General features: G+C 31.7%; 1 protein-coding gene across 1 annotated transcript; it reads left to right on the top strand.

The window, feature by feature from the left end:
- On the top strand, positions 1 to 11526 carry LOC139487014 (lysosomal proton-coupled steroid conjugate and bile acid symporter SLC46A3-like). The gene is made up of 5 exons (XM_071272035.1): positions 1 to 80; positions 1172 to 2283; positions 3185 to 3268; positions 5073 to 5229; positions 11310 to 11526. Exons 2-5 carry the CDS (start codon positions 1182 to 1184, stop codon positions 11362 to 11364), a joined length of 1398 nt encoding a protein of 465 aa, XP_071128136.1. The 5' UTR covers positions 1 to 80; positions 1172 to 1181; the 3' UTR covers positions 11365 to 11526.
- The last annotated feature ends 1207 nt before the right edge of the window (positions 11527 to 12733 follow it).

The raw sequence follows: 12733 nt of genomic DNA, 5'->3' as shown, positions 1-12733 counted from the left end.
TATCAAGATAATCATGTCAAACAAATAGTGTGTTGAGAGAAATATTTTGTACTACGTAACATATAAACAAGTTTTAAAAGGTAAGTTGTTTTTGAATATAATGTGGTAACTATAATAATAAGAAGATGTGGTATTATTGCCAATGAGTCAGATTTCCAAAAGAAATAAAATGACATAGACCTAATAACTTATAATAGATCACCATATGTCATTCCAAAATGAGCAAAGCCAATACAACAAAGTCAGTAATATAAGGCTATGAAATGACAATTATAAGACATTCAAACGAAGAAACTAACGGCCTGATTTATGTACAAAATAATTATCACAAACGAAACAGATATATACATGTAGCAATAAACGACAAGTTTGATTTTGATCATTTTAATGAAACTATTTCAATATTTGCGAATATTTGAACACGCATGTCCTCTTTTTAGCATTTTCCTATCGTTCTATCATAAAAAATTTCTCATATAATCGAATTCTTGTTGGAATTAATTCGCTGCATAAAAAAATAATCACAATTACGGAGGAACAGTCCAGAAATCAAAACTGCGGAGGGTAATACTTAGACACTGTATTATTTGTTATAATGAATCTACCTTCATGATCGAAATAAAAAGAAAAATGGGATTGATCATCAAAATCTAGTAAAAACCCTTCAAATGCAATCTGCTTGTCAAAAGTAAAGGACAACTCCTCAAAGTTTTTTTGTTGTTGATCTCAACATGTTTGTCTATTTTTGTTTACCCTCAATTTGTCTATAGTCAGGACAAATTATAAAATAAACCATTAAGCCAGGGGTTTTGACACCAAGCATTGAGGAAATATAAATTATGTTCGTCAAAGAGAGAGGTAGATTATAATGTAAGCTGATAAAACGGCAATCCTTAAACAGTTAAAACTAAATAGAGTGATACATAAAGTTTTCGACGGTATCTAGAGACAAGTGAATAAACGAAAAAGCAGCTTCTTGGAATAAAGTGCACTACTAATGAGTGCAATGTCGTTACATCATTGTTTTAGGTATGTCATAGAAAATTACGGTTTCTGAATTACTGTGAGTTTGTGCATGTCCTATAAACAAAATAAAATGATTTCATGTAAATTTTGATAAGAGACTGGCAAAGTTGAAATAATTTTATCATCATATAAAAATATATTTCAGAATCTACAAAATGTCTAAAGAAAAAGAAGATGAAGAAAAACCGGAAGAAGAACCAGTACCAAAATTAAGAATTCGCCATTTGCTAATGCCAGTAATTATAATACTAATGACCTTTGGGAATGTTGTTGTCAGTACGGCTGAAACACAATTTGCTTACTTTGCAGTTCAAAAGGAATATAATATAAGCAGTGTCGTATCAGCGTCGCGTCAGTCATTATGTGAGGCAAATAAGTCGTCACCCTTGTTCAAACAGCAACAGAAAATACAATCCATAACTGCAAACTGGAATGCGTACTGTCATCTAGCACAAAGTGTTCCGGTTCTTTTCATGTCATTAATGGTAGGATCATGGAGTGATGTGATTGGACGCAGAGCGGCATTATTCATTCCTACCTTCGGTTTAATTTTCAAATCTGCCTTTTTTGCAATAGGTATAAAACTGGAGTGGAACATATATACCTTTGTGATAGCTTTTTTTGTTGACGGTTTGTGTGGAATGTGGATAAGCCTTTTAGCATCAGCATATTCTTTTACTGCAGATTTGACAAACTATGGGAAAAGTAGAATGTTTGGTGTAGTTTTTGTAGATATGACGCTTGGCGTTGGTATTGCATTAGGAGTATTCACATCCGGGTACATTATTAAGTTTTTAGGATTTCTATACGGATCTGTACTCATGGTTGGGGTAGGAGTTTTGCTTTGTTTTCTGATTAGTTTACTACCAGAGAGCAAAAGGTCAACAAATAAAATATCATCTACGACACAATTCGAATATCTTAAAAATGCAGTTTCTTTCTATTTCAAAAAGAGTCCAACGAGATACAAGTACATACTCCTTGCAATAGTATTCTCATTTCAAACGCTGCCTAATATTGGCCGGATCAATGTTCAATCACTTTATGTAATGAATACTCCCTTCTGTTGGAACTCTGTACTTATTGGATTGTTTGGAGGAGTGAGAAGTGTCGCTCAAACAATTGTGGGCGTATCATTGGCATTGCCTCTTTACAAATGTATGTCAAAAGACGCCATGGTTATTATTGGTTCACTTTCTGCGATTGGCTATTATGTCCTGACAGCACTTGCTACAAACGATATAATGATATTTATGAGTAAGTACTTGTGGATAATTTATCATTTACTTACGTCAAAACGTGTAAATACAATTACTAGTAATCAACATAATTACAAATGAAAAACTGTGTGCAACTATAATAGTTTGATTGAATCTAAAAAAAGATCTGCACACCAGCGACACAGATCACTTTAATAAAAAGATTAAAAACACATTTATACATTTCTAATTCCTTTGAACTAAAAAAAATCACATACTGACATATACATATGTACACATCATTATCAAAATACAATTATATAGCTTGTCCACTTTCGAAAAAACATAAACATTTCTACTGCAACATGACTTTTAGTATAATTGGTCATTGCTTTACAGTTGATTTTGTTTGTACATATCATATGTTTAATTCATTTCAATTGACAGTCAATTTCAAAAACATTATTGTTATGTACATGTAGTTAAATTTATTCAAATCTGTTCACAAATAGTACATGTTTTATTCATCAACTGAAACTCAAGCTATCATTTATATTTACATGAACTAAAACAAAGGGAAGGAAACTGTCAATAATTGAATTGTATGCGACTGTCATACAACTGAGAGGGTTAAAATTTCTATAAAACCTAGCGTAAACCACAATTTTCTACAAAGGAAAATGCCTGTACCAAAATCAGGAATATGACAGTTGTCATCTATTCGTTTGGCGTGTTTGAGCTTTTGATTTTGCCATCTTATTACGGACAATCAGTTTTGATTTTTTCCCGACGTTCAGCATTCTTTTCATTCTCCTTTTTACAATTTCTTTTACTAATGACTTACTACCGCAAAACAAAATACAACATAAAACCCGTAATGATGGTAAATTTTTAATACTGTCACATTAACACTAATTTGATTTAACATGTGTATTATTGCTTTACTATTGTATTTTCAGCTCCCGTGGTAGGTCTTCTTCTGAACTTTCCAGTTATTGTAATACGATCTGAAATGTCGCAAATAACACCAAGAGAAAGACAAGGTAATAGGTATCCTTCTGTATTGACAGTTAGTTTCCTTTCTTAATTATCAAATCAAAAACATTGTATTAATTTTGTTTTTATAGTGAATAATATTAAGATTACTTAATAAGGTTGACTCCCTTACCCCTATATTTGACAAATTTACCTAATATGTCTAGGTTTTTTTTTATCACACATCGTTGTCAATATAATGAAGTTGCATGCGACTGGGAGGTTTAGCTAACTATAAAACAAGGCTTTATCCATCATTTTCTTCATAAGAAATACTGTATTATGTCAGGAATATATATGGCAGTTGTTATTCATTCGTTTGATGTGTTTTGAGCTTTTAATTTTGCCAACAAAATTATGGACTTTGCTAGTGAAAGTTGTGCAGTTTTCTAAGAAACTTTACTATCTCCCTCATGCAAAGCTCTGATTCCTTTCACGGATTTGGCTATACTTTTTGGACCTTTTGGATTATAGCTCTTCATCTTTTATATAAGCTTTGGATTTCAAATATTTTGGCCACGAGCATTACTGAAGAGACATGTATTGTCGAAATGCGCATCTGGTGCAAGAACATTGATACCGTTAATTTTATTACTAAAGCCGGCAATGTAACTAAGGATAGGGAAAGCTAACAAATATCATCATAATGCTCATTATTTGTAATCTAAAAAGTTTTAATGCATTACAATGATATGTAGAAGTAGAGGTGTTATGGGGGTAAATTCCAATCTACAAAAGTAAAGAATTACAAAATGTATAACACAATTTGATTTTTGCTCAATTTGTGATATTATGAATTACTAATGATAATTGTTGAGGCTTTTCAGTCGAAAGATAAAAAAGTTTTTATTTGTTATTCGGAAATATTGAGCAAAATGAAAATCTTGAATAAAAAGTTTTTGTCATGTTTAAACTCAATGTGATACATTATCTGATCGATACAAATATTTAACGTTTTTATGTTTCCTACCGGTACCAGTGGTGTGAAGTATGAACTTTTACTTCTACTACTAAAACTTGAGGTTAATTATTCATTTTTGATTTCAATCGTTACATTTTTATAGGCATGTTCCAATGTATGAATAAGTAAATCAATGTTATTTCTAAGTTAATGACAATGATTTTATAAGTAATGTTATAGTCGTCATCTTTTATTAAAAACAGTATATATTAACCCAAAACATATAGACTTGAAAGCTAATTGTCACACTTGGTACCTTTATAACCATCATAATTCTAAATTCTGCATGTGAAATGCCAGTTTTATCATATTATTGCATGTGAAAGCATAGTTTCACGCAAAAGCCCTTGTAGGTTGAAATAAATTCAATACTAGTAAATGTTTTAACACATTTATGGCTTTAGTGTTATGTATGCATTACTTATGATTGTGGAATCATAGACGTTACTACAAACCATATTATATCGCAAAAATGCCAATAAACAAACTCGAAGTGGAGTCAACAAAAAATTATCATAAGGGAAATTAATGACTGACCCATTTGAAATTCGTTTTAGTATAAAGATAGTCTTAAGAATTTCTATCACGGTCTTAAAAATACAAAACAGCTACCTTTCAACAATAAAATAGAAGATTCCAGATGATAGATAGTATTCGATTATTTTAAAAATATAATTTTTTTAATAGAAATTTTGTCGTTGAACAGACGTAGACAGTATCCGTGTTGTTATAATGGTTTGAAAACCTTTCTTGACCATTAGATCTATTGGTACTATTTCCAACATCAATAAGGTAACATTTAATTTCAATTTTAATTTATGGAATGTTAAACCAAAATAATCGAATTTTAGGTGCACTTTATGGAAGTATAGCCGCCATCGATTCTGTGTGCTCTCTTATTGGTTCTGTGCTTTCAAACCTCCTATATGGCGGAACAGTTTCGGTTTATAGAGGATTCGCTTGGCTAGCCTTTGGAGGTTGCCATATAGTTGGCTTATTATTCTTCGGGTAATGTACCAATTTTATTATTGAATATACTGTATACATTATATATTGAGACATGTTACATTTACACGTGACTGCTATATGATGTAAATGTGACCCCTTATATCACCATGTCAGACCTATTCAGTATGTTCTAATAGTTTAATTTAGATTTTTTTTTAAAAAGAGTTTTGTGTAAATTTTTTTAAAGAAAAGTACATAGTTTAAAGGTCAATTTTACACATTATGTTGTTCACATTAGCAAATGCAAAGAGAGACAAAACATACCAAAGGAATATTCAAACGCATGTTTCAAAAACAAACTGACAATTCAAAACCGACGAAAAGACGACCAACAATACACATACTCAACATACAAAACGTAAGACTGAGCAGCACGAATCCCATCATAAACCAGGGTTAATCTCAGGCACCCCGTAAGGGGACGCATATTTTGCTTCACGCTTGGTACCTGCATGACACAGGTAAAATAAGTACACTAGTATGTAATTATCAATAGTTTCCAAAGGTACCAGGCTTATGATTTAATACATCAGACGCGAGTTTCGTCTAAATAAGTCTCATCAGTGACACTCAGATCAAAATATGTTGTAAGCCAAACAAGAGCATTGATGATACAAAAATTCCAAGAAGTTGTGCTAAATACGGCTAAGGTTATCTTTGTCTGGGATGAGAAAATCCTCATTATTTCGAAGTAAAAAGGAAATATTAAGGTAAACCGAAAATACATCCGTCAAGTTCGCATTAAATGAGCTGCAACATGCTTTTTGTGGCAATTGCATTTGGTTAATGTGTAAAGGCCCCGAAGATTTGAGAATTATATCTATATGCTTTTTTAAAATTATTAATAGTCTATATTGCTTTAATTGATTGCCGTTATTTGTGTACTTTGTACTTGAGACCGAACATTTTTTCACTGTATTGGAATCGGTGAATTGTCATTCAGTTATTAATAAACTGAATAAATTATTATTTGAACTCATTGATTTATTTGGTATGCTAAACTTCACTACGGCTTTTTATGAAAACAAGTTGATTTCAACTTGATTTCCATTAAAAAATTCAAGTAACTATTCAATATTCAAAATTCATAAATGCATGTATACAATGAATTGTTTCTGCTGTTAATGATACAAATTAGACAAAATATGCTGCACTGACTTTAAGTGAAAGAGACGTAAGCGCAATAACCCTAAAAACAAATTACATAGAAGTCAATCGATGCAAGAATTCAGGTATGTTCTAAATTCACTGTGTTAAAACGAACATAAAATATCTATGTGCTAAATCCTTCTAGATTTTTTTGTGTATTATACATATCTGAGCACATTCAGATATGTACCTTTATACGATAAAGGCATAATAGAAAACATAGCTAATGTTAGGCACAATTACCATCTCAATTTTAATACTAGTAACAGGAGATCAAAACATTTTTTCAAACGTTAATTTCACAGTTCATATTTTGAATTCGGAAACCAAGCACATCCTCGAAAAAAGTCCTTTATTAACGTCACAAAATCTCAATTTGATCAACAAAACCGATAAAAGACAGCAATTAAGCATCTACAAAATATATACAAAACATATTAATTCTTTATACACAGCTTTAATGTATTAAAGACAGAATTCTTCATGAAAATTAGACTTCAGTTCTAAACAAACGTACAACAATGGGCAATGCCAAAAAACGCGATATTTTAATATCGTACAAACTTTCATTATATACTGACCACTAAAACCGGTTTACAACTAATGTGAAAACACAATAGAAGAAATTGCATACTTCAAAAGCATACACGTACTAAACATAAATATATGTATATCATAAAACAGCTCGACATTCAAAGATTTAATAAAAGAATGCAGTTACTTCGACCTTACGTTCAGTATTTACATTCATTGTTTCTGTTTGTATATTTTGAATATTTATTGCGCAACAATTATATCATTGAGACGAAATAATATGCCAGCTATGCTGGCACTTATGGTAGAAGCATCGTTTTGGGACAAAGAACGATAACTCTTGCTAGACGACCCATCTGAAAAGTTTCGTCACTCTCGTTTAATCTCGTACGATTAATTTTTATTAATGGCTGCCAAAATTCTCGTTCAATCGCGATCTTGTAAAAACAGGCAGAACGGAACAAATTCGATGTTAAATACGACCATGTCGGACATGAATTTTTATTTGTTAGCAAAAACAAGAATTCAGAAATGTTGGCTACTTGTGTAGCTTATTTAAATTTTATTGTACCACGGAAATTACCGAAGTTATGACAACAACATCCGACGCCATGTTTCGTCTGTTTCAACATTCCATTATCAGTGAGGTCAAAGCAAATGTCCTTAATAATCACAGGTACTTCATTCAAAAGTCACAAAATCATAGTTAACGATAACATATTTAGCGTAAAAGTTCCGTCCAGCCATGGGAACACAGAAAAAAAACTCTGCAAGCAATATATTTCGCATTTCGTTTTACAAATTGACCATGTCGGACATGCGGGGTATACTCCGGTGCACTGGTTGACCATGACTCCTTATGTTCATCTGCCACATATCATTATTCCCCACACCAAGGAACAGTCATAATTATACAGTTGATCACGGTTATTCATGTAGTCAATGGCGAATCCAGCATTTTTCATAAAAGGGGGGGGGGGGGTGACGGGGCGCTCCAGTCATGATTCAGTTATTCCCTATATAATCATCATTTTTTCCCCCAAGAAAAGGGTCTCCCTCTGGATCCTTTGGTAGACCACAGACTAATTCAAAACTTAACAAAAGTTAAAACATTCAAATAATTCACAATCTTCTTATTCTGTACTTTCTATTAAAATGGCAAACTCTCAAGACATCTTTTCATTGATTATGTCACACCTTATACAGTCCCAGGAAATGGAAACTGTTTTGTTTTCTCTCTCTAAGTTGAATCATAAAAGGAGACTTGAGTCTAAGTAGTACATTTAGAACTGACTACTGTATATATTGTATGCTTCAATATTGTCCAAAATTGGATTTTATGGGAAGATGGAGTTATTATGATAACCCATGAGAATAAACCATGATGTGTTTATAGGGCATGTTACTTGGAAGCATGTGGGCTACATCCTTTAAAATTCAAGCTGCAGCAGTCGCCTGCATATTTTATGCATCAGTTTATCCCTGATCAAAACATTTTCACTCTACCATGTATTTTATCACTATATCACTATCAGGTTCACATTTCAACCTATTTAGCAATACACACTTATGATATAACATCACAGTACAAAAATTGTACTCAGTAACCAAATTGCACCTATTCAACAAAAAATACCTGCAAAAAACTTACAAGTTTTGTTTCACCATCATTTGACCATGTGAAATTATCTTATTATCATCTTTTTACTCTGGTACATTAATTAATAAGTGATAGATTTCTCTTAGAAGAAATTTAAAGGTCTGAGTGACTATAAACTATACAGAGAACAATACCTGTTGTATTTGTTCAATGGGACAATAGAACTGCAAACAGTTTAAATGGACAGGTAACTATCAGGTGAATCTATGGAAAGGTTCAATTGGGTTCCAATAAAATGAGCAAATTAAATGTGTTACCATGAACATCCTTCTCTTTCAAAAATAATAGTTACAGCATGAAATAAAACAAAATCTCTTTTTATATCCCAGTTTAAAGGATTTGAAATTAACCATACATGTAAAGATGTATGGAATTTGGGTACTGGTCTCATTACAGGATCATGGATTGTTTGGATGTTATTTCAAACTAATTTTTCAATGACTCTACATGGACTCAAAATTAAATTGGTATTACTCTATTGTAAACAAGGGAAGTCTACAAAATAAGCACAGAATAAACTTTTGTCTGGTACATAAAAAAAAGTTTGGTAAAAAAACTGACAATTTAGGTAAAATTAGGGTATTCTCATGTTAGCAAATTTATTTTCATGACCCCAAAAAAAAAGTACAAACCTAAAGGCAATAAAATGCTTTGCCATGCACAGCCTGATACGACCGCAGATGTATATTGAGCATATAAATAACACCAAAGTTTTTATGTCAGTTTAAATCAAACATATTTTTAATTTTGGATCCTTTAAACTTCAATATGGACTAATTTGAAAACAGGCACAGGTAGACCCACATATTTCTATTCAGCAGAAGTCTCAAACAACATGTACATATCTCCTTAATTCCATTTGATAGTAAGTCCTACTAACTATTGAAAATGTGTACATTTAATTTTTTTCTAGCTCCTCTCGTGTGAAAGCAGAACCTTTTTGGTCACCATTTATGTGTTGCATCTAAATAAGAATTGTAACACTTTATAGTGACTGAACAGGTTAAACAAATACTTCTTAGGAAACAGAAAAAGAAGACAACTTGAAACAGCACAGCCATGCCAGTATATGTATGTATAAAACCCAGATCAGAATAGCATGGACAATGTGTTAGTTCTATGTCCTTGTGAATTTATTGTTAGGAAAGTTATCAATAATTCTGCAGATAATGCAATTTATTCAAGTGTTTTGTACATTGCTGTTAAAATTTTCACACAATCAGTGAAACATTCAAACAAGCTAAACTGAATTTTTATTACTGAAAGTTTCAAACATTGACAAATGTTTTATTTACCAAATAACTCATGTGTTTCTGTGAGAGAAAAAAAATCATGTGCAATTTTTGGAATTAAAGGGAAAGAAGATCCTTTTCTCGCTCTGGTGCATGTCAATTGTGAATATATACTTACGGTTACCAAATATATTTTCTTTATCATGATACTCACATCAACATTATCAAGAAGTACATGTACATCATAGGAAAAATGCACAGACTACAGATAAAATGTTTAAAACACCATATTTTGAGTGCATCTCCTGCCAAATCTGTACTAGATGAGTATAATTGATGTAAATAAGGTAATTTTTGGAAGAAAAACCCAAAATAAAAAAATAAAAATACCCCCAATAATGTACTATAACCCCAAAATCAATTCTTATCTTCCTTTTGAGTTTTGTGTATGAACCTCCTGGTAAAATTTCATGGAAATCCATTTACTTAACTCAAGTTATTGTCTGAAACCAAATGTGTTTTTTTTAACATGCTTGTATTTCCCATTTCCATTCTCAATTTTTTTTTGCTATCATATAAGAACTTGAAAAGTAAGCTACATTATGTACATGTAACACAAAAAATATATGCAAGAAATGACATAAAACTGACTCTGAATTTAATAGTACATGTCAGATATTGATGTAGAACTCACAAACTGAAGATGATCAGAAATACAAATGTTTTTATTCGAGTCAGATTTTTTTTTACCGAAGCCATTCAGCACTATCATTTAAAATTTTTTAGTCAAAATTTAACACTAGTATTAAGGTTTATCATAACAAATTGGCAAATACAGTCTTATTATCACCTAAAAAATACTGTGTACAGACTGACATGTGCGGTTTGGGAAGTTTTTATGTTTTTAGATAATATAAAATTTAAATTTAATTTGCATATCTGAAAGATAAAATCATTTTTGGCAAAGATCTGGATTCAAAATATTTTTTTGTCCTATGCTTTTTTATTCATCAATATTTTTTTTCAAGAAAAATAGCATTTTCCATCTGAACTTATAATTTTATTTTAGACATAAACAAAACGTTACTGTAGCCTTGGACATTCGTTCTGAACATGCATGAAATATTTGCCACTGAACGTTAAACAACCAACAACCAATCAATATCTAGGACAGTATAAAGCTGGCATTTAAGGTAGCGCCTTCCTCATATTATAATTCTATGTCAATAATTTACAAACTGTATACTTACCAATAAGAAACATAATTTAAATGAATTTTTCATTATGCCGTTCGCATAGTAAAACATACTACAAGTGAAATCAATATACTCTCTTATATGTATATATATAAAAAAAACACCCCATCATCTGTTCATTTCATTTTGCTGAACATTGTAGTTCTTTAGTATACATGTGTATGTAGAACATTATTGATTTTCATATATGATTAATACAAGAAACAGTTTGGTAAAAGAGTTTAATAAATATCTTCTCTTTTAATGCAGATTGTATATGCTGACAAACAAAGAAGAAAAGAAAAAAGGATTACAATGTAGATAAAAATCATAAACACTTTAAGTTTGTAAGACTTAATTAATTGTTGCTCAGAAAATAACACAACAAGTGACACGACATATGTCAAGTTTTGACAATGTTCATTGATATTGTAATCAAACAGCTCAGTTGAAGCGAAATATGTAAAGGTATAAAATTTTAATATAAGCAACTGTGGTTTACCGATGTGCCAATCGCTTTAATTAATTAAGAATAGACATACCAATGTGGCATACGAACAAATCGCATCTACAGCAACAGTTATTTAAATGTGACATTTTGAGTAAATTTGAATTTGCATGGTATAGAGTGATGCATGCACAGCAGGAGACCCTAACCCTGTGGACACATTCGACCTTGCTTCTGTTAAGGTTTATGCAATTCCATCAGTCTTTGTTTTTAACTTGATTTGTAAAACAGATATTTGAAAAACTAGAGATAAAGGATACTACAGATACAGTTAAGTCGGCCTCATATCTTGACTTAAATCTAGAAATTGACAATGAGGGTCGGCTGAAAACCAAACTTCCGACAAAAGAGATGATTTCAGCTTTCTAATTGTGAAATTTCCATTTCTAAGTAGCAACATTTCAGCAGCATCTGCATACGGGGTATATATCTCCCAATTGATACGATATTCCCGTGCTTGTATTCCTATCATGATTTTTTTTTATAGAGGGTTGATGCTCACAAGAAAGCTATTAAACCAAGAGTTCCAAATGGTGAAGTTGAAAGCATCCCTTCGTAAATTTTATTGACGCCATCACGAGTTGGTTGACCGTTATGAAATAACCGTTTCACAGATGATATCGCAAAAGTTCCTTACGTCGTAACTACAATCCCCTTCCCGTTCATGAATGTGACCTATCGAATTAGACTATTTACCGGATTTGTAATAACATGAGCGACACGACAGGTGCCATATCTGGAGCAGGATATGTCTACCCAACCGGAGCACCTGAGATCACCCCTAGTTTCTTTTGGGTTTCGTGTTGCTTATTCTTTAGTTTTCTTTGTTTTGTCATGTATACTATTGTTTGTCTGTTTGTCTTTTTCATTTTTAGCCATGGTGTTGTCAGTTTATTTTCGATTTATGAGTTTGACTGCCCCTCTCGTATCTTTCTTCCCTATATAAAATATGCCTTTATTAACGATTAGATTATCCTGGATACATAGGTATTACATTACTCATCTATGATATATCTAAATGAAACGAAAAGATTTCAAAATAAATCGAACACTCACTGACAATACCATTAAACAAAAACAGAAAAACGATCGCCACCAAAAACCAGTGTAAACTAATGTGCTCAAGAATGGTAAACATATTCTGCTTCACGTGTGGCACCCGTCGTGCTGCACATGCTAGCACTTA

This window comes from Mytilus edulis, chromosome 8 (assembly GCF_963676685.1).
Source record: "Mytilus edulis chromosome 8, xbMytEdul2.2, whole genome shotgun sequence".
Classification (NCBI taxonomy): Eukaryota; Metazoa; Mollusca; class Bivalvia; order Mytilida; family Mytilidae; genus Mytilus; species Mytilus edulis.
This window is presented reverse-complemented; position numbering and strand designations above follow the sequence as displayed.